This window comes from Sus scrofa, chromosome 2 (assembly GCF_054392235.1).
Source record: "Sus scrofa isolate SSC_HxYL_T2T_F1_AM1 chromosome 2, Sscrofa_HxYL_maternal_Yorkshire_Landrace_v2.0, whole genome shotgun sequence".
Taxonomy (NCBI): Eukaryota; Metazoa; Chordata; class Mammalia; order Artiodactyla; family Suidae; genus Sus; species Sus scrofa.
Window position 1 is genome coordinate 85,176,903 of NC_139384.1, and position 27,419 is coordinate 85,204,321.

The following is a 27,419-nucleotide window of genomic DNA, read 5'->3' on the forward strand; positions in this document are numbered from 1 at the left end:
GCCCCCAGCCGTCGCGTCACGTGACTGCCCTCCACTCGCGGGCGGGGCCTATGCCGCGACCAATTAGCACCCGCGCGCCCTCCTCCCCGCGGCGCGCGCGACCGCGCACTGCGCAGGCGCGCGCGGCCACCGCCCGGGCCTCGGGCCAATCAGGGTGGCCCGACACCGCCCCCTCTTTAGCTCGCGGCGACCACGCCCACCCCTGGCTGCGTCTAGCTTCTTAAAGGCGCACGAGTGCCGCACAGGTAGGGGTGGGTGCTGGGTCCTGTCTTGGGAGGGAATAGATAGCAGAGGCGACAACAATGCAGCAAGGTGTTGCGGGTCCCCGGTGCGAGGCGGCTGCCAGGTGCTTGACCGGACGCCCGGTGGCGTGGGGGCGGGGAGAAGACAGTTGGCCGGCTCAGCAGCTGCCAATGCGTGCAGCGAGGCGCCTTGCAGAGCAGCGCTGTGCAGCCTCAGGCGTGCTATACATCCGGGTCCTGGCTCGGCAGAGGGGGCTCGGGCGCGGCGCCCCCCACTTAGTTGGCTCCCGGCGGAGAAATGCGGGACCTCCTGCCCACTTCCCGGAGCTCGTGCATCCCTCACACCCGTAAGCGTACTCCTCTCGCTAGTTCTGGCTCCCCATCCACAGTAAACCTTTGGAATCTGCACTAACCGGAAACTCCCCTGCTCAAGAGCTCTCTGTGGCTCCTCAGTGCTCGCGGGCCACAGAGCTCAAAGTTTCTTGTATCAAAAGCAGGAAGAAAGAGGACAAAACTGTGTATTTCAGGGCCCATCCCTTGACATTATAAATATCAGGGCAAGAATTAGCCGAAATTTGAGTGCCCCAAATGACCCTGTTATCAAGATAAATGTTTGTGTGATATATGTGAGAGATATATATACATATTTTTTTTTTTTTGGCTGTTCCTCAGGGCATGGCAAGTTTTCCAGGCCAGGAGTTGAATCCGCACCGAAGAAGCGACCCAAGCCATAGCAGTGACATTGCCAGATCCTTAACCACTAGGCCACTAGGGAACTCCTGTGCAATATTTTTTAAGAAAAATTAATGCAGGAGTTCCCGTCGTGGCGCAGTGGTTAACGAATCCGACTAGGAACCATGAGGTTGCGGGTTCGATCCCTGCCCTTGCTCAGTGGGTTAACGATCCGGCGTTGCCGTGAGCTGTGGTGTAGGTTGCAGACACGGCTTGGATCCTGCGTTGCTGTGGCTCCGGCGTAGGCTGGCAGCTACAGCTCCGATTGGACCCCTAGCCTGAGAACCTCCATATGCCGCAGGAGCGGCCCAAAGAAATAGCAAAAAGACAAAAAAAAAAAAAAAGAAAGAAAGAAAAAGAAAAATTAATGCAAAAAAACTCCATGATGAAGAAAATACTAATTTAAGAGAGAATCTAACTCTGCAGTTGCAGTCAATACCTCCCTCACCTCACCATAACTCATTTACCTCACCCAAAACTCTGACTCTGCAGGGTTTTGTTTTACTTTTTTTACAATGTTTTATTTTGGGGCACATCAAAGTTCCTGGGCCAGGGATCGAATCCTTAATTCGCTGTGCCACAGCAGGAACTTCGAGCACCAGAATCTTAATCCAGGTCTGACCTTCTCCACACGGTTATAAACTGCATCAGACTGTTCCAGCAGATATTCAGTGATAATCTCTCCATATATCAAAAACCTAATATATGCCAGACACTTTTGAATTAGGAGCGAACATCTTCTGCAAAGATCCAGATAATAAGTATTTTCAGCTCTACAAGCTACAGACAGCATCTGTAGCAACTACTCAACTCGGTGGGCATAGTCATGTACCAATAAAACTTCATTTTAGTCATTCCCATTATGGCACAGTAGAAACAAATCCAACTAGGAACCGTGAGGTTTCGGGTTTGATCCATATCACTCAGTGGGTTAAGGATCCAGTGTTACAGTGAGCTGTGGTATAGGTTGCAGATGCAGCTCAGACCTGGCATGGCTGTGGAGTAGGCCGTCAGCTGTACCTCTGATTGGACCCGTACCATGGGGCCCTCCATATGCCTTGGGTGCGGCTCTAAAAAGCAAAACAAAAACAAAAATCCCTTCATTTCTAAACACTGAATTTGAATTTTATAGAATTTTTACATATAATGAAATATTATTTGAATTTTGGTTCAGACACTGAAAAGAGAAACACTTTTAGCTCAAGGGCTGTTCAGAACAGTTGTCAGACCAAAAAGAAAACAAAAAGACAACTTACAGAATGGGAGAAAATAGTTTCAAATGATGCAACTGACAAGGGCTTAATCTCTAGAATATATAAACAACTTATACAACTCAACAGCAAAAAAACCAATCAATCAATGGAAAAATGGGCAAAAGACCTGAATAGACATTTCTCCAAAGAAGATACACAGATGGCCAGCAAACACATGAAAAAATGCTCAACATCACTGATTATAAGAGAAATGCAAATCAAAACTACCATGAGATATCACCTCACACCAGTCAGAATGGCCATCATTAATAAATCCACAAATAACAAGTGCTGGAGGGGCTGTGGAGAAAAGGGAACCCTCCTGCACTGCTGGTGGGAATGTAAACTGGTACAGCCACTATGGAGAACAGTTTGGAGATACCTTAGAAATCTATACATAGAACTTCCATATGACCCTGCAATCCCACGCTTGGGCATCTATCCGGACAAAACTCTACTTAAAAGAGACACATGCACCCGCATGTTCATTGCAGCACTATTCACAATAGCCAGGACATGGAAACAATCCAAATGTCCATCGACAGATGATTGGATTCGGAAGATGTGGTATATATACACAATGGAATACTACTCAGCCATAAAAAAGGATGACATCATGCCATTTGCAGCAACATGGATGGAGCTAGAGAATCTCATCCTGAGTGAAATGAGCCAGAAAGACAAAGGCAAATACCATATGATATCACTTATAACTGGAATCTAATATCCAGCACAAATGAACATCTCCTCAGAAAAGAAAATCATGGACTTGGAGAAGAGACTTGTGGTTGCCTGATGGGAGGGGGAGGGAGTGGGAGGGATTGGGAGCTTGGGCTTATCAGACACAACCTAGAATAGATTTACAAGGAGATCCCGCTGAATAGCATTGAGAACTATGTCTAGATACTCATGTTGCAACAGAAGAAATGGTGGGGGAAAAACTGTAATTGTAATGTATACATGTAAGGATAACCTGACCCCCTTGCTGTACAGTGGGAAAATAAAATAAAATAAAATAAAATAAAATAAAAAAGAACAGTTGTCAGGATAGATTTGGCCCTTCCTTTCTTCCATTCTAATAGGTATGCAATGGTATCTCACTGGGGTTTGATTTTAACTCCCTAAATCTATGATTAGGATTCTCATTTTTTTCATGTGCTTATTAGTCATTTGTATATCTTCTGTGTTTTTTTCCTCATTTATAATGATTTTTATTTTTTCCATTAAAAACCATAGTTAGATGCCACGAAGTAGGTGGCAATGCATGCTGTTAGGCCTGAGGGCCTCTTCCATCCTCGTCAAGGAGAGTGCTAACCTCTCCTTTCATGCAACACTGATAAAAATGTTTATTCAAGTCTTTTACCTATTTTTAAAACAGAGGTTTTTTGTGTTGTTGAGCTGTAAGTTTACTATTAATCTCTCATCAGATATATGATTCCCAACTGTTTACTCCTATTCCCTAGGTTGTCTAGCTTAATATTAAGATGTTAGGGAGGGAATTCCCGTCATGGCTCAATGGTTAACGAATCTGACTAGGAACCATGAGGTTGCAGGTTTGATCCCTGGCCTTGCTTAGTGGATTAAGGATCTGGTGTTGCTGTGGCTGTGGTGTAGGCTGGCAAAACAGCTCCGATTAGACCCCTAGCCTGGGAACCTCCACATGCTGCGGGTGTGGCCCTAAAAAAAGACAAAAAAAAAAAAAAATTCATGTGCTGGGGGGCGCCGCCACTGCCAAGATGGCAGTGAGAATTGCTGCCTTCCTGAAAAATGCCTGAGCTGAAGGGTCGGTGCTGGTGTCATCCTTCACCATCTGGGGCCTTGCTATAATTCTGCCTGTACTCAGCCCTTATACCAGCTATGCTGTTATGATCAACCAGGTCACACCCTACAACTACCCAGTGCCCCTCAGAGATGACGGGAACATGGCCTAAGTGCTCAGCCACCCCTGGGACCCCCGGGGCCCAAGCTTGGAGTGGCTGAAGAAACTGTGAGCACCTCCACTGACAGCGTAAGAGAGGCCTCCTCCCCAGTGGCCCCCACTAAAAATGTGAAAACCAATAAATAAGTAAAAATAAAAAATAAAATAAAATTCCTATGCAAGAGTTCCCTGGTGGCTCAGCTGGTTTAAGTTCCAGCATTGTCACTGCTGTGGTGCCAGTCACCGCTATGCCACAGGTTCCATCCCTGGCCTAGTAACTTCTGCATGCCATGCACGTGGCCAAAAAGGGGGAAAAATGAGCCAGTGTGGAAAATGGCTAGGTTTACTCAACCTGCAATTCCACTTCCCACAGAAATCACCAAAATGCTACTGATGGTAATAATACCAGCTAATATTTACTGTTCAACTATGTCTTAAGCATTTAACATGTTACCACCTCATCCTCACACCAACCCTATGAAATGTGTACCATTATTGGGTCCAATTTACAGATGAAAAAATCAGTCTTGAGTGGTTAAGTGACCCACCAAGATCACCTAGGAGAACAAGTACATTGAAATTGCTCTTGAATATTTAGACCTAGGCAATAGCTGAAGTTGCAGCTCAAGTCTGCAGGCCATCTCCTGGCAAGATCAGTCTATTTGTGCTAGTCATGCCTTCAACTGATCGGATGAGGCCCACCCACAGTAGGAATGGGAATCTGTTTTACCTAACAGTCCACTGATTTAAACATCAATTCATCCCAAAACCCTTCACAGAAACATCCAGAGTAACATTTGACCAAATATCTAGGCCTCCAGGGCTCAGCCAAGTGGATACATAAAATTAACCAGCCCGCATGATAAGTTATAATTTTGTTTGCAAAGATCTCTCTGGCAGCTGTGAAAAGTGGATATTGGGGAACTGCAGTGGAAGCAGGAGGCCAGGGAAGAGGCTGGTGCGGTCACCAAGGCAAGTGATGATAGGATCCTGAACCAGGGTGGGGGCCAGAGGGGATGTGGTGAAATGGACAGAGTCAGAGATTTAAGTGGTACAATTTAATGAGTTTTAATATCGTTATGTTCTTTTTTTTTAATATAATAGTTTATTATGCTAGTCTTTTTTTTTTTTTTTGTCTTTTTGTTTGTTGTTGTTGTTGTTGCTGCTATTTCTTGGGCCGCTCCCGCAGCATATGGAGGTTCCCAGGCTAGGGGTTGAATCGGAGCTGTAGCCACCGGCCTACGCCAGAGCCACAGCAACGCGGGATCCGAGCCTCGTCTGCGACCTACACCACAGCTCACGGCAACGCCGGATCGTTAACCCACTGAGCAAGGGCAGGGACCGAACCCGCAACCTCATGGTTCCTAGTCGGATTCGTTAACCACTGCGCCACGACGGGAACTCCTCATTATGTTCTAATGTCATTTATTTGTGTATTTACTTATTTATTTTCAGGGCCACACCCTTGGCATATGGAAGTTCCTAGGCTAAGGGTCGAACTGGAGTTACAGCTGCCAGCCTATGCCACAGCCAAAGCAATGTGGGATCTGAGCCATGTCAGATCCCACAGCCTACACCACAGCTCACAGCAATGCCAGATCCTTAACCCACTGAATGAGGCAAGGGATCGAACCTGCATCCTCATGGGTACTAGTCAGATTCGTTTCCATTGCACCACAACAGGAACTCCCACTATGTTCTAATTTTAAAACATTTCTATCAGTCACCCCGAAAAGAAACCCCATCCCCATTAGCAGTCATTAATCATCTCCCTTCTCAGTCTCTGGTAACTACTATCCCATTTTCTATCTCTGAGGATTTGCCTGTTCTGGACATTTCATATAAATTGAATCACGCACTGTGAGGTCTTTTGTGACTGGCTTCTCTCAGTGAATATCCTATGTTCAGGGTTCATCCATGGTGTGGTGGTCTGTGTCAATGCTTTATTCTTTTGTGTAAATGAATAATATTCCACTGTATGGAATTCCCATCATGATGCAGCGGAAACGAATCTGACTAGGAACTATGAGGTTGCAGGTTCGATCCCTGGCCTCTCTCACTAGGTCAGGGATCAAGCGTTGCCGTGAGCTGTGGTGTAGGTCGCAGACAAGGCTCAGATCCCACATTGCTGTGACTGTGGCATAGGCTGGCAGCTGTAGCTCAGATTCGACCCCTAGCCTGGGAACCTCCATATGCCCTCAAAAGACAAAAAGACAAAAAAAAAAAAATTCCGCTGTATGAATGGCCCACATTTTATTCATCCATTTCAGCTACCACCGTCTCGGTCTTGGACCAGAACAACCCCACCTCCATGCCCGCCCTCCATCAACCCAGCCCCCTGACATGGTCTGTCCTTCCCACAGGCACCACTAGAGGGCGACAGTGAGCACCTGAGTCAGGTCCCGCCCCTCCTCTGCCCAAAGCCCCCCAGGGCTCCTACCTCCCTCAGGATAAAAACCCAAGTCCTCTCTGTGAGCCACAAGGCCTGCCCATCCCCAGTCCCAACCCTTCCCTCACCCCCTTCCTCTCTCCTCCTCATTCACTCATTTTCTCTGCTCCAATCACCTCCTAGCTGTTCCAGCAAGGTGCTGCCCCACGACCTTTGCACAAGCTATTCCTCCCACTTGGAATGCCCTTCCCCTAGATATCCACAATTGCACTCTCCCTGATCTTTTTCCGAGCACTGCTCTGATATCTGCTTATATGTATAAAGTATTTGCTACCATCTGCCCTCAGTCCTCCCTTCCCCTAATCCTATTTCACTTCCCCCAACAGCAGTTCGCACTATCTGACATATTATATGCTTTTTTAAAAAAAAAAAAAAAAAACTTCTTTATTTACTTACTGCTTCATTCTAGACTCATGGGAAAGGAGGGACGCTGGAGATCTGGGAACTACCTTTCTCAGAATCCTGCCGATAGGACTGTAGTTTTTTGTTTTTCTATTTAGGGCCGTACTTGCAGCCTATGGAAGTTTCTGGGCTAGGGGTCGTAGGCTGGTTTACAACCACCATCCTGATGTGACTTCACGAACATCCCTTTTGCTTTCAAAATCATCCTAGTTTGCACTTTGGTGAATGGATACATCCACTCAAGCTGGAATCAGGCACTGTGTATGACTCAACAGTCCTACTCCTAGGTATGTACCCAACAGAAATGCTGTTGGGGCATGTGCTAGAATGTTCCATAGCTGCATTAGTCATAACCACTCGAAAGGGGAAACAACCCAAGTGCCCACCAACAGTAAAACAGATAAACTGTGCCAGGGCCTCAGAAGGAGAGTAGAACAGTGAGACTAAGCAAAGTTCAGGCCTCTGCAACGTGGACAAACTTGCATGTGAATGTTGAGTGCAAGAAGCTGAACTCACTGGAGCCATGCTGCATGATTCAAGGGCTATGAAATTTATTTATTTATTTATTTATTTTTGTCTTTTTTGCCATTTCTTGAGCCGCTGCCATGGCATATGGAGGTTCCCAGGCTAGGGGTCTAATAGGAGCTGTAGCCACCAGCCTACGCCAGAGCCACAGCAACGCGGGATCCAAGCCGTGTCTGCAGCCTACACCACAGCTCACGGCAACGCCAGATCGTTAATCCACTGAGCAAGGGCAGGGATTGAACCCGCAACCTCATGGTTCCTAGTCGGATTCGTTAACCACTGCGCCACAACAGGAACTCCCAACGGCTATGAAATTTAAAAATAGGCCCCCTGTGGAGTTTTCTTGGGGCTCAGTGGGTTAAGGATCTGGCTTGGTCACTGCTGTGGCTCTGGTCCTGCTGTGGTAAGAGCTTGGTCCCTGGCCCAGGAACCTCTGCATGCCATGGGTGTGGCCAAAAAAAGGGGAAAAGAAAAAAAGGCTACCCAAAATCTGTGCTGTTCCATATCTTTGGGCAGTAGTGACTGGAGGAGATACTGGGGGGATTTCTGGGGTTTCTGAGAGCTGCTCATTCTGTATCTTTTATTATTGTTATTATTATTTGCTTTTTAAGGCTGCACCAGAGCATATGGAGTTTCCCAGGCTAGGGGTCCAATCGGAGCTACAGCTGCCAGCCTACACCATAGCCCCAGCAACGCCAGATCTGAGCTGCGTCTGTGACCTACACCATGACTCATGGCAATGCCAGATCTTTAACCCACTGAGTGAAGTCAGGGATCAAACCCGCAACCTCATGGTTCCTAGTAGGATTCGTTTTTGCTCCACCAGGACAGGATCTCCCGTAAGATTTTATACATATCATTTATGCCCTTTCTATAGACTGGTTAAACTTCAATTATAACTGCAGACAAAGAAACCTACAGTTACCAAAGGGGAAAGGGGTAGGGGGGGATAAATTAGGAATTTGGGATTAACAGATACACACTGATGTATACAAAATAGACAAACAACGAGGACCTACTGGGAGTTCCCTGGTGGCTGTCGGTTAAGGATCTGGCATTGTCACTGCTGCTGTGGTGTGGGTTCCAACCTGGGCCCAGGAACTTTTTTTTTTGTCTTTTTTTGTCTTTTCTAGGGCCACACCCATGGCATATGGAGGTTCCCAGGCTAGGGGTCTAATTGGAGCTGTAGCCGCCAGCCTATACCAGAGCCACAGCAATGTGGGATCCGAGCAGCATCTGCAAGCTACAGCACAGCTCACGGCAACGCCGGATCCTTAATCCACCGAGCAAGGCCAGGGATCGAACCCACAACCTCATGGTTCCTAATCGGCTTCGTTAACCAATGAGCCAGGGTGGGAACTCCTTGGGCCCAGGAAATTTTGCATGCCGTGGGCATGGCCAAACAAGAAAAAAGAAAAAAAGAACATATTTATGTATGTATAAAGAATATATATATATATATAAAATAACTGAATTACTTTGCTGTACACCTGAAACTAATACATTGTAAGTCAACTAAACTTCAATTAAAAAAAAACTTCAGGAGTTTCCACTGTGGTGCAGTGGGTTAAGGACCCAGCATTGCCACAGCTGTGGAATAGGTAGGTCACAGCTGAGGCTAGGATTAGATCCCTGGCCTGGGAACTTCTGTATGCCACCGATACCGGGTCGGGTGAGGAGTTAAACCACAACTTTGCAAATGTAAAGCGTTCTTATTTATTTTTTTCCTTTTTTGTTTTGTCTTTTTAGGGCTGCACCCTCAGCATATGGAAGTTCCCAGGCTAGGGAGCGAATTGGAGCTACAGCAGCTGGCCTATACCACAGCCATAGCAACACGGGATCTGGCCTACACCACAGCTCATGGCAATGCCAAATCATTAACCCACTGAGCGGAGGCCAAGGATCAAAACCAAGTTTTCATGGATACTAGTCGGGTTTGTTACCATGGAGCCACCACTGGGAACTCCCTAAAATGCTAACATTTATTTATTTATTTCGTCTTTCTGTCTTTTCTAGGGCTGCACCCGTGGCGTATGGAAGTTCCCAGGCTAGGGGTCTAATCAGAACTGTAGCCACCAGCCTATGCCACAGCCACAGCAACAGCAGATCCGGGTCGCATATGCGACCTACACCAAGGCTCATGGCAACGCCAGGTCCTTAACCCACTGAGTGAGGCCAGGGCTCGAACCTGCAAACTCATGATTCTTAGTTGGATTCATTAACCACTGAGTCACAACGGGAACTTCCCAAAATGCTCTTACTTAGATGATAAACTATAGGGACATCCTTCTCTTAGGGTAGGGAGGTCTCGAACTATGGCCCCCATAACCCCCACTTCCTGTGTTTGTGAACCCTATGAGCTAAGAATGGTTTTTACATTTTTAAAGAGTTGGGGGGGGAGAATCAAAAGAAGATTCTGACTAGCATCCATGAGGATGTAGGTTCGATCCCTGGCCTCTCTCAGTGAGTTAAGGATCTGGCATTTCTGTGGCTGTAGTGTAGGCCAGCAGCTGCAGCTCCAATTCAACCCCTAGCTAGTGCGGCCCTAAAAGTACGAAGAAGAAGAAGGAGGAGAAGAATCATAGGGAGTTCCTGTTGTGGTGCAGCGGAAATGAATCCAACTAGTATCCATGAGGATGCGTGTTTGATCCCTGGCCTCACTCAGTGGGTTGGCATCCGGTGTTGCCCTGAGCTGTGGTTTAGGTCACAGCTGTGGCTCTGATCTTGAGTTGCTGTGGCTGTGGTGTAGGCCAGCTGCTGCAGCTCCAATTCAGCCCCTAGAATGGGAACTTCCACATGCCGTGGGTGCATACATTCGGCCCTAAAAAGCAAAATAAATAAATAAATCATAGTTTATGATACATAAAAATGGTATGAAATTCAAATTTCAGAGCCCGTGAGTAAAGTTTTATTGGAGCACAGCCTTGCCCACTCATGCAGTGTCATCTGTGGCCACTTCTGTGCAGACTGGAGTAGAAAACTTGTGGCCTGAAAAGCCAGTGTTTTCTACTTGGCCCTTTTATTTATTTATTTTCTTTTTTTTTTTGCTTCTTAGGGCCATACCTGTGGCATATGGAGGTACCCAGGCTAGGGGTCGAATCAGAGCTGTAGCTGCTGGCCTACACGACAGCCACAGCAACACAGGATCCAAGCCGAGTCTTCGATGTACACCGTAGCTCATGGCAACGCTGGATCCTTAACCCACCGAGCAAGGCCAGGGATCGAACCCGCAACCTAAAGGTTACTAGTGGGATTCGTTTCTGCTGAGCCGCAGTGGGAACTCTTGTTTGTTTTTGAATGGATACCCAACTGGATTAGCCACCAGGTGACACCCCCCTACTCTTTTTACATTCAGTCTTTACTGTACTTCCCACCTCAGGGTCTTTGTATTTACTGTTTCCTTTCCTTGGGATGGCCTCTTCACTTTTGCTCAGTGGTGCTTTCTCATCTTTCAGGTAAGGGTTAAGAAGTCACTTCCTCCATGTGCTCCAGGATCTCCCTGGGTATACGATAGCCCTCCTAGTTCGATCTTCTTTGCTTAGTCTTTCTCTCTCTCTCTCCTTCCTGGCACAATTTGAAACTTTCAATTTGTGCAAATACTTGATTGACTATTTCCTTCTCCAGGAGGTCAACTCCCCGAGGGCAGGGATTCTTTTTTTCCTACCACAGGCTCCCAGGAAAATATTTGCTAGACCAATGAGTGGTGAGTCTGAGGGCTATGAGGAATTCCAGGCAAAAAGTTTGAGCCGGGCTGCAAACTGATGGGTGTGTTCACGGGGAAGGGCGTGGCCAGTGGAAAGTCCCTCAGCCTGGAGGTCCCAGGGGGCAGCTAAGAAACAAAGAAATGCAAAACAGTTTGCCTAGGGCTCTAATCAGGTCCCTAAGAGCCCGCTGGGAGCCCTCACAGAAGGCGAATCTGGAACCTACTCACCTTCACTTGCCCTCTAAGAGGCTCAGTTTTAGCCTCTGGGCTCTGAAGAGGCCTGAAGAGTTCATCTCCCCTGTTTTACCTCTATGCGGCTCTGTGATCTTAGGAACCGCCCTGGACCACCCATTCTCACCATGCAACCCCTCCGGACCTTCATAATCCCAGGTGTTCAACCACCCAGAGAAGGCAATCCACCCTTTCCTAAACTATTCCAGAACATTCCAAGCTACAGAGCATTCCTAGGGCATGTAGTGAGACTTCCTAACCTTGAGCTGTTTGCAGTCATCCCGGACCCTGAGACAAAAGGGAAAAATCAACAATTCTGTGAGTTCCCTGGTGGCTCAGCAGGTTAAGGATCTGTTATTGTCACTGCTGTGGCTTGAGTTCACGATCCCTGGCCTGGGAACTTATGCATGCCATGGGTGGGTGTGGCAAAAATTTTTAAAAATAAAAATTCTTTTTTTTGGGGGGGGCGGCACAAGAAGTTCCCAGGCTAGGGGTTGAATTGGAGCTGCAGCCGCCAGCCTATTCCATAGCAACATGGAATCCAAGCTGCATCTTCAACATATACTGCAGCCTGTGACAATGCTGGATCCTTAATACACTGAATGAGGCCAGGGATCAAACCTGCATCCTCGTGGATACTAGTTGGGTTCATTTCCACTGAGCCATGATAGGAACTCTAAAAAAAAAAAAGGAAAATTCTGATCCTGTCTTTATTTAAAGTTTTTTTTTTTTGGCCTTTTTGCTATTTCTTGGGCCGCTCCCATGGCATATGGAGGTTCCCAGGCTAGGGGTCGAATCAGAGCTGTAGTCTCCGGCCTATGCCAGAGCCACAGCAACGCGGGATCCGAGCCGAGTCTGCAACCTACACCACAGCTCACGGCAACGCCAGATCGTTAATCCACTGAGCAAGGGCAGGGAACGAACCCGCAACCTCATGGTTCCTAGTCGGATTCGTTAACCACTGCGCCACGACGGGAACTCCCTATTTAAAGTTTTGATGCTTGGAGTTCCTGTTGTGGTGAAGTGGTTAACGAATCTGACTAGTGAACCATGAGGTTGCGGGTTCGATCCCTGGCCTTGCACAGTGGGTTAAGGATCCGGTGTTGCTGTGGCTGTGGTGTAGGCTGGCAGCTACAGCTCCGATTCGACCCCTAGCCTGGGAACCTCCATATGCCGCGGGAGCGGCCTCAGAAATGGCAACAAAGCCAAAATAAATAAATAAACTTTAAAGTTTTGATGTTTTTTTCATCATAGACTTTTTGCATTTATTTGCATTTTTAGTGATATTAAAATATTATCACCAGGACTGAGTTTTTTGGAGCTCCTTTAAAATTTGTGCTTGAGGGGAGTGCCTTGCTTTTCTCACCACAGTGGGGGCAAATGCTAATAAACGCTCCTGGAAGGAATGGTTGCAATATATAAAGTCTAGTGGTTTTATCCCACAATGGGGACTGTTTTAGTTTGCTGGGGCAGCCAGAACAAAATGCCATGGAATGGATGGCCCAGGAGTTCTCTTGTGGCACAGCAGGTTAGGAATCTGACGTTGTCACTGCAGTGGCTTGGGTCACTGCTCTGGCACAGGTTGGCTCCTTGGCTCAGGAACTTCCATATGCCTTGGATCCAGCCAAAAAGGAAAAAAAAAATACCATTTCAATCATTTTGCATCTACAGTTTAGTACATTAAATACATTCACATTGTTGTACAGCCATTCTCATCATCCATCTCCAGGACTTTTCCATCTTCCCAAACTGAAAGTCCATCCTTGCAAACACTAACACCCATCCCCTTTCTCAGCCCCTGGCCTCACCATTCTAATTTTTGCGTCTTTACTTTTACTCTAGGGACCTCATATAGGTAGAATTATACAGTATTTGTCTTTTTGTGTCCAACTTATTTCACTGAGCACATTGTCTTTTTACCGTGTTGTCTCAGAATCAGAATCAGAATTTCCGAATTTCCTCCCCCCCCCCTTTTTATTGTCTTTTTGTATTTTTATGGCTGCACCTGTGGCACATGGAGGTTCCCAGGCTTGGGGTACAGTCGGAGTTGTAGCTCTCGGGCCTATGCCACAGCCACAGCAGAGCCAGATCTAAGCCGTGTCTGCGACCTATACCACAGCTCACAGCAGCGGTAGATCCTTAACCCACTGAGTGAGGCCAGGGATGTAATCTTTGTCCTCATGGGTGCTAGTCAGATTCGTTTCACTGAGCCACGATGGGAACTTCCCTTCATTTATTTTATTATATTATATTATTTTATTTTGTCTTTTGTCTTTTTAGGGATTTACCTGTGGCACATGGAAGTTCCCAGGCTAGGGGTCTAATTGGAGCTGTTGCTGCCGGCCTACGCCAGAGCCATAGCGATGCCAGATCTGAGATGCGTCTGCAACTCGACCTACATCACAGCTCACGGCAACGCCATATCCTCAACCCACTGAGCAAGGCTAGGGATTTAAGCCTAGGGGTCTAACTGGAGCTGCAGCCGCTGACCTACACCAGAGCTACAGCAACGCCAGACCTACACAACAGCTCACAGTAACGCTGGATCCTTAACCCACTGAGCAAGGCCAGGGATCAAACCTGCAACCTCATGGTTCCTAGTTGGATTTGTTAACCACTGAACCAGGAAAGGAACTCCTTCATTTTTTTAAAACTTTTTTTTTCTTTTTTGGCCGCCCTGTGCTTATGGAGTTCCTGGGCCAGGGAGCAGATCTGAGCCACATTTGTGACCTAAGCCGCTGTGGCAACCCTGGATCCTTAACCCACTGTGCCAGGGATGGAACCTACATCCCTGTGGATGATGTGGATCAGCTATGGTTCCCATTGTGACACAGAGGGAACTTCAGAATTTCCTTTAAGACTGAAATAATATCCCACTGCATGGGTGGACTACAAAGCCTTTTTGCTTCACTTGGTTCTATAATTAACTATGTGACCTTGGGGAAATCGCTGAACTTTTCTGAGCCTCAGTTTGCTCCTGCATAAATGAGCCCACAAAATGCCCCAGGGGTGTGAGGAGTTTTAGGTGAATTAATTGATTTAAACGGTGGGGTTGGGCATCCAATAAGCGATCACATCAAAAGGCAGAGGCAGGGAGCGTGCAATGGCGGTCTTTGGTCAGCAGGGGTCGCTGCCGCTGCTTCGGTGCTCTCCCCGCGCCGCAGTGGGCGCATGCGCAGCGGAGCCACCTTGCAGAGGTTACTTTTTTTTCCCTTGTGATACTTCCCCGCCCTTTACTCTCGCCTTCTTTTATTACTGCAGACCCTAAGCCCAGCTGTAGCTACTTTTGCTCTCCGCTAAAGCTCTGCTCCTCCCTCAGGCTTCTGGGTCTGGAGTGGGGAGTGGTCCCCTAACCGTCTAGCCCCACCCCTGCTGCTGTGGGGTAGAACACCTCTGCATGGGTGGGGGGGTTACAGTGGGACGGAGATATATCTAAAATCTACTCATTTCCCTTAAACTCTCCCCGGCTTCTTTAACACCCAGCTAAATTCTCTCAATACGCAATCTATTCACTTGAGATCGAATTCAACCCTCTTAATGAAAACCTTTGCTTTTCATCTCTTAAATGCTACAATTTCCAAGGAAGTGCCCGGGAAGTGCCTCCTACGGAACGCCGCAACAGTGGGGTGATGAGTACTCGTAAACATTTTTAAAATTTAAGATAAAATTTTTACTTAGAGTGGGAAACGATACCCATCTCCAGAAAACGCGCCCCCCGAATGGCGCATGCGCTTGCCCTGTAAAATTAACCTGGAAAGGGTCCCGAACCTAGGCGCAGGTGTTTAGAGATCCCGGATTGAGCTTAAGGGGTGACATCTGCTGCCTGCCACCCTGCCTTTCTGAGCCTCCATCAGACAGTAGATAGCTAATGAGCAGCTTCTTCCTGCCTTTGTTTCCCCCTGGGTTAAACACGGAACGGTGCTGGCAATCTTTGATTAAATGAAATTAAGGCTGTGTGTGACGTGCTTTACAAAGCGAAATGCGCATAGTCTTGGTGGGGAGAGGGGCTTTATTTTTTTATTTTCTTTTTTTGTAATGGCCGCACCCAGAGGATATGGAACTTCCTGGACCAGGAATCAAATCCCAGCCAGAGCTCCGGACCTAAACCACACCTGCCCTGACGGTGGATTCTTAACGAGGCCGCACTGCGCCACAGCGGGAACGCCGAGAGGGGCTTAAGTCCAGACCTGAGCTTGCAAGGCTTTTTACATGTGTACATCATCCCTTCTCCTAGCATAGGGAAAGCACTTCAGTCCCCCTTCTTTTGGCAGAATGAGTTTGAGGAAAGAAGTGGGTTAATTTGTGCTAATATCACTAATTGGTGCAAGAAATACTTATGAGCGCCTACTGTGTACCAGGCATTGAGTTGGGCTCTTTATCAAGGATAAAGATACTGAATTGAAAGCCAGCTCATTCCATCCAGTCAGAGATCTGAAATACAATTGTTTCTTAGGGTCATATTAGGACACAAATGCAAAGTAGTCTTCCTGCGCCTCCCCCTGGAAGGAAAATGAAATAGAAAATGGGATTATGCATGTGAAGAAGCGTTCAGCCCCTGTGCCCGCGACACAGCAAACCAGTTCCTGAAATAAGTGCTCATTGATAGTAATGATAGTTAATTAAAAAGAGCTGACGTGTATTGAGAACTGTGTCAGGTATGGCGGTAGTTTTACTGTTCCCCGGTGAGGCAGTACAGATTACTCCCATTTTACAGACAAGAAAACCGAACAGAAAATCCGAGTATCTACTGTAAGAACACTTACAGCGGTGGGACAGTAGGTATTTTGTTCACTGTTATATCCGCAACACCTACAGCCATGCCTGTTATAGGAGACGCTCAACCCGTCTCTTTGGAATAAATGAGTGCTTAAAAAATTACCTGCTTTTTAAAAATCTTATTTTAATGAAATAATTATAGACGTAGTTGCAAAAATAGTACAGAGAGGTCCCTAGTACCCTTTCCCCCAGCTTCCCCCATTACTGTCAATTTACATCACACTATCAAATCCAGGAAATTAACCTTGGCACATTCCACAGACCCTGTTCATATTGTAATGTGTTTTAATACAAATGTTTGGCATTTTACAAATTGATATCGTGCTAGGATTGGAGTAATATTCTCAGCTAAGGCTGAGCTCTTCCCTTTCTGCACCGGAGTATTGCATACCTGAGGCGTGCACCCACCTCGGGGCCAAACACGCCCCAGGGAAAATCTTAAGTGCTGAATGTAGACCCCCTACTTTCCAGCAGCCTTGCAGACGCCTAAGGGGTTACCCGGGGGGAGGGCGTCAGTGCGCCTGCGCGCAGCGATGCTTCACCCCGCCCCCGAAGCGCGATCAGATGACCCGCCCAACCGGCGTCGGCCTATAAAAGCTCGGGTGTTGACGTCAGCGTTCTCTTCCGCCGTCGTCGCCGCCATCCTCGGCGCGACTAACCTTACTCGGATCTGCCCGGTAGAATCCACCGCCATCCGTCACCATGGTGAGCAGTGCTGTCCAGAGGGCGGCCTGGAGCAGCGGCGGGGCCTCTGCAGGACCGGCGCTGCCAAGCCTGGAGTGCTGTGGCCTCCGGGACCGGGAGTAGACATGGCGGCTGCGGGGCTGGAGGGCCTGGGGCTGAGAAAGCGGTTGCCGCCATGTCTACGCGCTGCACTTCTCACCGAACTTCGCTTCCGGGGGCGCCGCCGCCCCGCGGGGTCCCCGGTCCTGCCGAGGCTGGGGCGGAGGCGGGGCGGTGGGGTATGATGATGTGGCAGACGCTGTAATGGCGGGCGCCGCTGTGCGAGCAGGGAGAGGGGAGCCGCCTTATGTAACCCGCGGGCCAGGAGTTTGAGTTCGATTTTCTGTCGGAAGTCGTGGGCGGCAAGGAAATGGCAAAAGGAAAGGAGAGTAAGACCCTTGGTAGCGCCCCATCTTACGCTCTGTAACCTTGGCATGATCCCTTGTCTTTACTGTATTTCCCAATTGTGAACACCTGATTCCGGGGCCACGCGGTGGAGGCTCGCGCCGGTTAGCACTGCGCAGGTCCCCCCACCTGACCGCGGGTGTCATTCAAGGAATCCAGGGTGGCGTGGGTGGCTCTGCCTGACCCCCGCAGCGAGGGGTGACCTTGGTTGTTTAAGAGGCTCTTTGGTTGGGGGAAGCCTGGAGGTACACACAGTGGCAACACAGTGTGACTTGGGGAGCTTCAGCTCTCCAGTATTCTTTAAATGGTCTCCGTGATACCCCGGTATTTACTCAGTTTAAAGGAAAGATGTCGCACTTTGGGACTTCTCAGTTTTCATTCTGGACTGTCATTCTTGAGTTGTGAGGACCAGGGAACGTGGTGAGAAGCATTTTTAAAAGAATGTCAACAAAGAGGGGGATTTGAGTGGGAGTTGGGGTGGCTCCAGGACCAACCCCCTTTGACCTTAGCCTAGCAGTGTCTATTGATCAAAGCCTTAGTGCCAAAACCCATTCCCTGAGAGCTGGGCACCTCTGAGACTCTCCTCCCCCCACCCGTAGGTGAACTTCACAGTAGACCAGATCCGGGCCATCATGGACAAGAAGGCTAATATCCGAAACATGTCCGTCATTGCCCACGTGGACCATGGCAAGTCCACTCTGACGGACTCATTGGTGTGCAAGGCTGGTATCATCGCCTCCGCCCGGGCTGGGGAGACCCGCTTCACTGACACCCGGAAGGATGAGCAGGAACGTTGCATCACTATCAAATCAACGTGAGCAATTCCTGGTGTCCTCTGGATGGGGAGGGACGGGGGAGGTGCTTATCTTGGTGGGTATGAAGGACAGACAGTAGCCTTCACTTACTTGAAGGCTTTTGGGGAGGTGAGTGGAACACCTTGGGGCAGCATTTTTGCACTATGAAGAGACATGAGGTTTCACCCAGTGAGATGGGAATCTTTATGTCCAGTGAAAAAGGCACAGTGAGGGTGATATTAATGGGCCTTGGAGAGCAAAGGGGGCAAGGGGCTCTTCTCAATGTCTGGAGACATCTAGGAGGATGCAGCTGGCAGCCAAGAAAGGATATACTGTTGAAAGTTTTCCCCTGTGCAAGGGAGCACCTTGTGAGTTTTCTGGCTTCAGAATGGCAACAGGGTGAGAACTGAAAGAAAAGCGACTGTAACTGGCAGTTATTTTCATTTGGTAACTTCTTCGTCATTGTTGATAATCAGCTGGGAATGGAGGGGAAGGAAGGATGAAAGGTAGTTTTTGGTGTTTCAAGGCTTTGCCTGATTGTGTAGTTGCTCCTTGGAATCAGGTGCCTTGAACCTGGGAGGAACCTTGTGGACTCTGGTTCTTTGCCGCTGGTACCAGGGAGGTGAGGTGGGTGTTCCTAGTGGAAGGTGCTGCAGAGCTTGCGTGGGAAGTCTGAAGTTCATTTGTAGGGATGAGTAATGCAGGGAGAGGAGACACTTTGCAGCGTCTGCCTCTTTTTTTTTTTTTTTTTTTCCCCTGGTTCCTCTCCTTGGGAGTTAAGAGCATCTGCCCTGAGTCCCTTTGGGCAGAAACCTAGGTGACTACAGGGCTGATGTGGAACAGGTTAAGAGCTAGGCCGAGGTGTATCTTTCATTTAGCTCACCTGTCCCAATCTCTTCAGGGCCATTTCCCTCTTCTATGAGCTCTCAGAGAATGACTTGAATTTCATCAAGCAGAGCAAAGATGGCTCTGGCTTCCTCATCAACCTCATTGATTCACCTGGGCACGTGGACTTCTCCTCAGAAGTGACAGCAGCTCTCCGTGTCACCGATGGTGCCTTGGTGGTGGTGGACTGTGTGTCAGGTAAGCACTGGGTGGCTCGGAATCTGGGGCTGGCCGTTCTTTACTCTTTGGAGACCTTACCTCATACCTGTCCCCAGGTGTGTGCGTGCAGACAGAGACAGTGCTGCGCCAGGCTATTGCTGAGCGCATCAAGCCTGTGCTGATGATGAACAAGATGGACCGGGCCCTGCTCGAGCTGCAGCTGGAGCCCGAGGAGCTCTACCAGACCTTCCAGCGCATTGTGGAGAATGTCAATGTCATCATTTCCACCTATGGGGAGGGCGAGAGTGGCCCCATGGGCAACATCATGGTAGGATTGCTTGACTGCTGAAGCTGGGATTGCTTGGCACAGTATCTCACCTCCTTTGTACCCAATATTCCCTCAGTTGCTCCTGTGGATGGGCTGCAGTCTTCCTGGAGGATGCCCCTGGGGAACCATTCCTGGGGCTTCTTGAGATCTTTATTTCAGTGGGCTGTTAGAAACCTAGAGTGACAAATGGGCAGGACTCTAGGGAAGGCTGTGGGGTAGTGGGTTACTCTTGCTGATAAAGGCCAGTGAGTGGGGCAAACGCCTGCAGGGTTATTGCGTATCTCTCCTCTCTGGTGTTGGGCATGGAGGCGGAGTTGGGCACCCTGTATGTACATGATGACTAAAATTTCTTCACTTTGACCTGATGGCTATTGAAGAAATCTAATGTCTGATGCCTGTGCTGCACAGAGACTTTGTATGTGTTTTTTGTCCTATTGTCCCCACTTACAACTTTCTCTTGCTCTCTCAGATTGATCCTGTTCTTGGTACTGTTGGCTTTGGGTCTGGTCTCCACGGTTGGGCCTTCACCCTGAAGCAGTTTGCAGAGATGTACGTTGCCAAGTTTGCCGCCAAGGGCGAGGGCCAGTTGGGGCCTGCTGAGCGGGCCAAGAAGGTGGAGGACATGATGAAAAAGCTATGGGGAGACCGGTGAGTGCTGGAGGCTCAAGTGTCTATGGGGTCCTTTTCCCTCAGGCCCACCTAGATTCCCCTAACTCAGGTTGGGTATTCTCTGACAGGTACTTTGATCCAGCCAATGGTAAATTCAGCAAGTCAGCCACCAGCCCTGATGGCAAGAAGCTGCCGAGGACCTTCTGCCAGCTCATCTTGGACCCTATCTTCAAGGTGTGCTGGCACGTGCTGGGTGGATGTGTATCCTCTGGTTGTCTGTCTTTGGGTTCCCTGGGAGTCTGGTACCGAACCTGCTGTAGTCTGTGGCAAGATACCTGGGGGCTGGACAGAGCCAGGCTGCAAGGCGGCTCCTGGGACGTAGAAGCAGCCCAAGGTTCAGCCCCCAGGACTCTACCCTGATGAGTTAGTCTCCCACATTTTTAGGCTGTACCATGGGGCAGTTGGCCTCTGTGACTGGGCATCAGGTGAGATGAGGCAGGGAGGTCTAGGCTTTGCAAGCCAGTGAATTTTAAGTGATTGTAAATTAAGGAGTGCTTGAGGTCTATAAATTAGAATGGGTTGGGGGGCGTGGGGTTTTTTTGGGCCGAAGTGGAAGTTCCTGGGCCAGAAACTTTAACCCACATCCCAGTAGCTACCTGATCTACAGCAGTGATGATTCCAGATCCTCAAACCTCCTGAGCCATTGGAGAACTCTTAGAATGGGATTTTTTCTTCTTAATCTATGGAGAGGATTTCCCGAGGCTTGTTTAGTTGGGTCAGGCACTTGGTGGTCAATGAGGATTTTTGCAGCCTTGCTCTGTCCATGGCCTGCAGCTCCATAGGAGGAATGCAGCTAGCTGCAGGCTGCCCAGTATATTCCCAAACCCACCTTGCCATCTCCCTGGGTATTAGGTGTTTGATGCCATCATGAATTTCAAGAAAGAGGAGACAGCAAAACTGATTGAAAAACTAGACATCAAATTGGACAGTGAAGATAAGGACAAAGAAGGCAAACCACTGCTGAAGGTGAGTGGGGGGGCTGTTCTGTGAGTTGCCCTCTCAGTGTGTTATTTCTCAGGTAGTCAGACGGCTGGCTGTGAGCGTCATGGCTCTGTGCTGGGTGTGGCCTGCCAGTCCTTACCCTTTGTGAGTGCTGGCTCTTCACTTAGGAAGCATTGCCAGTAGAGGTGGTCAGTAAACTTCTCAGGTGTTTGTACTGCCCTTTTAGAATGACCTCAGGCAGCCTGTGATTCTTCCTTCTCACCAATCTCCTGTTCCCTACTTTAGGCTGTGATGCGCCGCTGGCTGCCCGCCGGGGATGCGCTGCTACAGATGATCACCATCCACTTGCCCTCCCCCGTGACGGCCCAGAAGTACCGCTGTGAGCTCCTGTATGAGGGGCCTCCGGACGACGAGGCAGCCATGGGTATGTGGGTTGTGCCTGTACCCTGGGGTTGGAACTCTGGCCTGAGCCTCAGGTCTCAGGATTCTTGAAAGCTGAGGTGTGAGGGAATCACAGTTTCCCCTTTGGGGATAATTTTCTTGCTCCTCAGGCATTAAAAGCTGTGACCCCAAAGGCCCACTTATGATGTACATTTCCAAAATGGTGCCGACCTCCGACAAAGGTCGGTTCTATGCCTTCGGCCGGGTCTTCTCAGGGCTGGTGTCTACCGGTCTGAAGGTCAGGATCATGGGGCCCAACTACACCCCTGGGAAGAAGGAGGACCTATACCTGAAGCCAATCCAGAGGTGAGGTGCTCAGCAGGTGAGAGGGTGCCAAGTAGCATGTGAACTGAGGGTTTCTATTGCCTATTCCACTCCAGCCAGCCAGTGGAAGGGGATGGGGATGGGGTGGTTGCCTTAAGGGTTAGCTCTTTTCCCCCTAGAAAGAATGTAAGGGAGTTGTCCAGGTCAAGCCCATCAGCAAACCGTGTACTCTCACCCCTAGTGATTCATATTAATAACATGCAGATTAAGTTGAAGTTATGGTGACTGCATAGTTTGAGTACCCAAGAGCAGGTGTTGACCCCAAAGATGTCTTGTGGGTGTTGCCACCCAGTCACTAGTCCAGGTGTGCACAGTGGGAAGACAGCTGCCATTCTCTCTGGGTCTTCAGGGCTCTGACTCCTGAGACTGGCTGTTGGGTTCCTGTGGCACTTACCTCTGACTTGTGTCAGGGCATGTGGGAATGAGCATCTTGGTGTGCAGGGACAGTCGATGAAACAATGATCTAGGTTAAAGGGTGCATTCAGGGCTTGGGGCCTGGGGTGGGAGGGAGCCCTGCTCCTCCACTTAGAGCCCCAGAAAGTGTGATTTTGGTCCTTCACTGGGGACCTGGAACCAACACTGGTGCTTTTTGAATCTCTCCTAGGACAATCCTTATGATGGGCCGCTACGTGGAGCCCATTGAGGACGTGCCTTGTGGGAACATCGTGGGCTTGGTGGGCGTGGACCAGTTCCTGGTGAAGACAGGAACCATCACCACCTTTGAGCACGCCCACAACATGCGAGTGATGAAGTTTAGCGTGAGCCCTGTCGTCAGGGTCGCTGTGGAGGCCAAGAACCCGGCTGACCTGCCCAAGCTGGTGGAGGGCCTGAAGCGGCTGGCCAAGTCAGATCCCATGGTGCAGGTGGGTGGTCTGAAGGCAGCCCTGGCAAGGGTGGTTTGTTGGGTCACGTGTGGCATGGCTAAGCTGGAAAAATCCCAGTGGCTTCTCATAAAAGAAATTTCCAGCTGTTTGGAACTGATTAACTGTGCTGGGAAGATATGTCCTGGCAAAGTTGCTTTTAGATGGGTACTTCCCAGGAACCCAGCTTCTTCCATAGGCTACTTGGGCTTTATAGACAAGTCTGCACTGTGGGTCTTTTTAGAATGTCAACATAATTACTGTTTTCAGCCAGTGAAAAGGGCCCTGACAGTGTCCCTGAAAAACCTCATTTAGAGAGTCTGGTCCTCATTTTCCAGCTAGAGGGAAGGTTGGAATCTGCTTTCCACCTGTTCCCCAGAGAGTCCCTTGGGTTCCCCACATCGGTCCCGGGATCTGTGTGCAGGGGTTGACAGTTGGCCCTTTTCAGTGCATCATTGAGGAGTCTGGGGAGCACATCATCGCAGGGGCTGGAGAGCTGCACCTAGAGATCTGCCTGAAGGACCTGGAGGAGGACCACGCCTGCATTCCTATCAAGGTAAGGCCTGGCAGCTGGGGGCCACTGGACAACATGGACCTGGGAACAGGCTGGGTTCTAAGGAGGTAGGCATTCAGTTCTCCCTCCTTCCTCTCCACTCATTCCTGTCAGACAGCATGTGCTGTTTTGGTTCCTAGTCAGATTTCGTTTGTGATGCACCACAACAGGAACTCCGAACATGTGCTGTTTTGATACCAGCAGTTTAGACACATCAAGAAGGCTGGAGTGTGAGGGGTCTGCTTAAGTAAATTTCTGAGAAGCTCCTAGAAATAGAAAGCACAGATGTTGCTTGAGGTTGTGTAATCAGCTTCAGTGGCCTGGACTCCGTCCTGCTTTTTTATGGAACTGAGTTCAGATCTGTGTCCTTAAACTTAAGTGGTTTAGGGTTTCATTACATGCTATTCTTGTAAAGTCTCTCACATCTTTTATTTTCCTAGGCAGGAATGAAATTGTCTAGGTATTCTTCAAGTGACAGCTTTATTTTACATTGCCCATGTAAAATTAATGCTAGGTAGGATTAGGAGTAGGCTAATGCTGCTAGGTAAATGCTCTTTAGTTAATACTGTGTAGTTAAGAGTTTCATTGGGAGTTGCCGTTGTGGTGTAGCAGAAGTGAATCTGACTTATATCCATGAGGATGTGGGTTTGATCCCTGGCCATGCCCAGTGGATCAGGGATCTGGCATAGCTGTGAGCTGTGGTGTAGGTCATAGACGCAGCTTGGATCCCACGTTGTTACAGCTGCGGTGTAGGCTGGCAGCTGCAGCTCCAATTCTATCTACCCCTAGCCTGGGAACTTCCATATGCTGCGAGTGGGGGCCCAAAAAGCAAACCCAGAAACAAAAAATGGAGTTCTCGTCATGGTGCAGTGGTTAACGAATCTGACTAGGAACCATGAGGTTGCGGGTTTGGTCCCTGCCCTTGCTCAGTGGGTGAAGGATCCAGTGTTGCCGTGAGCTGTGGTGTAGGTTGCAGACGCGGCTCGGATCCTGCGTTGCTGTGGCTCTGGTGTAGGCTGGTGGCTACAGCTCTGATTAGACCCCTAGCCTGGGAGCCTCCATATGCCGCGGGAGCGGCCCAAGAAGTGGCAAAAAGACCAAAAACAGCAACAACAAAAAAGTGTCTCATGATAAGTGTCTAAACAGCCGTCTTGGCAGTAGGTGTCCTACAAGGGAGTGACTCTCTGCCATCAGATCGAATGTGTCGTTCTGCTTTCTGTGCCCACTCTCACTGTTTCCTGGGCATCTTGAGGAAGACCTGCTGTCAAGATGCTTCTCTTGGGTGTCTGCTTCCTGTGACAGACCTAACCTGTAGGTTCTTTTTTACAGAAATCTGACCCAGTTGTCTCTTACCGTGAGACTGTCAGTGAGGAGTCAAATGTGCTCTGCTTGTCTAAGTCCCCCAACAAGCACAACAGGCTATACATGAAAGCAAGGCCTTTCCCTGACGGCCTGGCTGAAGACATCGACAAGGGAGAGGTGTCTGCCCGCCAGGAACTCAAGCAGCGGGCCCGCTACCTAGCTGAGAAGTACGAGTGGGATGTGGCTGAGGCCCGCAAGATCTGGTGCTTTGGCCCTGATGGCACTGGCCCCAACATCCTCACTGACATCACCAAGGGTGTGCAGTACCTCAACGAGATCAAGGACAGCGTGGTGGCTGGCTTCCAGTGGGCCACCAAAGAGGTAGGCACTGCACTGGTAGGTTTGTCAGTGTGCGTGGGAGTCCTCCCTAGGGGTCTCATTTTTTTGTTGGCAAAGTGGTCCTGCCTCCTGGGAAGGGGATCCTGTGGAGGCTGAGTTGAGCAAGACACACTTGGTCCCTGGGGTGGAGACCTGGAGGAGTTGGTATAGACAGAGCTAACTGTGTAGCTGACCTGTTCTCAGGGGCTGCAGTAGAGGCAGGTTCTAGATGGTGATCTAATCCCCTTCTTCCATAGGGGGCGCTGTGTGAGGAGAACATGCGGGGTGTGCGATTTGATGTCCACGATGTGACACTGCACGCCGACGCCATCCACCGTGGTGGTGGCCAGATCATCCCTACTGCACGGCGCTGCCTTTATGCCAGTGTGCTGACTGCCCAGCCCAGGCTCATGGAGCCCATCTACCTTGTGGAGATCCAGGTAGGGAGGTCCACTCCTCCTGCTACTTTTTCCAGTCTCATCCTGCCTGCATGGCTGCTAATAGTCTTTCTTTGTCTGACAGTGTCCAGAACAAGTGGTTGGTGGCATTTATGGTGTCCTGAACAGGAAGCGGGGCCACGTCTTTGAGGAGTCCCAGGTGGCTGGTACCCCCATGTTTGTTGTGAAGGCTTACTTGCCTGTCAATGAATCCTTTGGTAAGTTCCAGCCTGTTGTGGTCTTCAGGTACCCAGTGGCTTCAGGGTGGAACCCAGCAGACCTGTAGCCTGGATGGTCTTAGGCCAGGGCCCAGGTTGGGTCTCAAGGGGGCTGCCAGCTGCTACTTTCTGCCCTGTCAGCTTGGAAGGTGACAGTAGCACAATTGTGAAGGAGGAGGTAATCTGTTTCTCACAGGGGGGGCTTCTCAACCTTTGAATTGGGGAGGGCCGGAGGAGGCCCTTGGGCCTATAAATCTGCAGAGCAGGGCCTTGCAGAGCAGCTGAGCTGTAGCTCTGGTTCATCCTGAGAAGGGCACGTTGAGACCAGAAGCCTGGGAAGGGCCGTAGCATTGTCTCATTTATTAATCAGTGGCCTTTGAGAGGGAGCTTTGGGTGAGGTGCAGGTTGTAATGTCTGACATGATCCAGGGTGTTTGATTCAGAGACCTTATGTGGGCCTGTGTCCCTGCCTTCCCATCCAGGGTTTTCGGCCAAGGAGCTGTAAAGACCACACTCTGGCTGCCCACTGAACCCTGTCTCTACCCTTCCTGCAGGCTTTACTGCTGACCTGAGATCCAACACAGGCGGCCAGGCCTTTCCCCAGTGTGTGTTCGACCACTGGCAGATCCTGCCCGGGGATCCCTTCGACAACACCAGTCGCCCCAGCCAGGTGGTGGCAGAGACACGCAAGCGCAAAGGCCTGAAGGAAGGTATTCCGGCCCTGGACAACTTCCTGGACAAATTGTAGGCGGCTTCTCAGCAGCCTGCTGCCCAGTGGGACTGGCGCAGCCCCCGCGCCCAGGGACAGGTGACCACAGCAACAAGCCCCCCACATTCTCCACGACACTTTGAGACTGTCCAGACTCAGAAATGCTCTGCCTGACAGGTTTCTGGGGCCCACTTCGTGCCATCACTCAACATGAACACTTGATGCTGTTTCTTTCAATATTTATTTGTAGATTTCAGAGGCAACAGAAATGCCCTCACAGCAGGGACTTATCTGGCTGTTGGGGGTGAGGGAAGGGATGGGGGACACCCAACACTTTGTTTCATAAGAGGAAAATTCATATCCAAAAAAAAAGTTGAAAATAAACGCATTAAGAGGTTTATTTGGGTAAATGGCCCATAGTGGATTTTCCTCCATAAAGGGGGAGGAAACAGGCAGGTAGATGTTCTCTTTGGACAGAAACTAGAAGGCAGGAAATCCTGTGCAGTGTCACCATGAGCACCTCCAACTGTATTAGTGCCATTGGAATAATAAATTTGATATGGTGGTGATCAAGTGTGTAAGTGTTCCTTTGCCATGCGCTCTGGCTAGAATGGACTCTCTGTAAGATGCAGGTGTTGAGGTCCAGCTGGTGGAGGGTAAGTCACTGGCCCTTTGTGTCTACTGAGCATTTAGAATGGAAGCCATGCAGCCCAGGAACTAAATTTTGAACATTTCACGTCATAGTCTGAAGGCATGGTGGTACTGCTGTAGCTGTCAGTGCAGGCTTGGAAAATTGCCTGTGTGCTGTTTTCACTACAGTTCTGACTTGGACCCTATAGGCTCATTTGTAAAAATGTGCCTAGGTTGCAGTTGGATCGCCAATCTAATTTTTATGCTATTAACATCTTTGAGCATCTGGAAAGATTCCACTGTAGGGTTCTCTGAACTTCTCTTTGAGATCTTACCCAGGATAATTAATCATACCTGCCTCAACTTGGAAGCCAGGTGGGACAATGAAGGACTTGTTTGGGGTTCCTGGACACAAAGGTGGCCAGTCTGCTC

The 27,419-nt window shown here is 49.3% G+C and overlaps 1 protein-coding gene, 1 long non-coding RNA gene, 1 other non-coding gene and 2 pseudogenes across 3 annotated transcripts; 4 read left to right on the forward strand and 1 right to left on the reverse strand.

Annotated features, from left to right (window-relative positions):
• The first annotated feature begins 173 nt into the window (after positions 1-173).
• Positions 174-3,263, forward strand: LOC146405530 (uncharacterized). Its single transcript, XR_014836640.1, has 2 exons — positions 174-245; positions 915-3,263. It is a non-coding gene; the product is annotated as an uncharacterized LOC146405530 (long non-coding RNA).
• Positions 3,264-3,451: 188 nt separating this feature from the next.
• Positions 3,452-3,561, reverse strand: LOC146405531 (U6atac minor spliceosomal RNA; annotated as a pseudogene).
• A 402-nt stretch (positions 3,562-3,963) lies between these two features.
• On the forward strand, positions 3,964-4,218 carry LOC100624875 (NADH dehydrogenase [ubiquinone] 1 alpha subcomplex subunit 3 pseudogene; annotated as a pseudogene).
• Positions 4,219-16,850: 12,632 nt separating this feature from the next.
• On the forward strand, positions 16,851-26,926 carry EEF2 (eukaryotic translation elongation factor 2). Its single transcript, XM_003354002.6, has 15 exons — positions 16,851-16,936; positions 17,959-18,173; positions 19,055-19,236; positions 19,314-19,525; positions 19,995-20,173; positions 20,263-20,368; positions 21,047-21,160; positions 21,422-21,560; positions 21,688-21,883; positions 22,506-22,764; positions 23,210-23,317; positions 24,644-24,997; positions 25,252-25,434; positions 25,517-25,649; positions 26,203-26,926. The coding sequence occupies exons 1-15, from the start codon at positions 16,934-16,936 to the stop codon at positions 26,394-26,396; spliced, it is 2,577 nt and encodes an 858-aa protein (XP_003354050.1). The 5' UTR covers positions 16,851-16,933; the 3' UTR covers positions 26,397-26,926.
• Positions 19,855-19,919, forward strand: LOC146405532 (small nucleolar RNA SNORD37). Its single transcript, XR_014839251.1, has one exon. It is a non-coding gene; the product is annotated as a small nucleolar RNA SNORD37 (small nucleolar RNA).
• Positions 26,927-27,419: the final 493 nt, after the last annotated feature.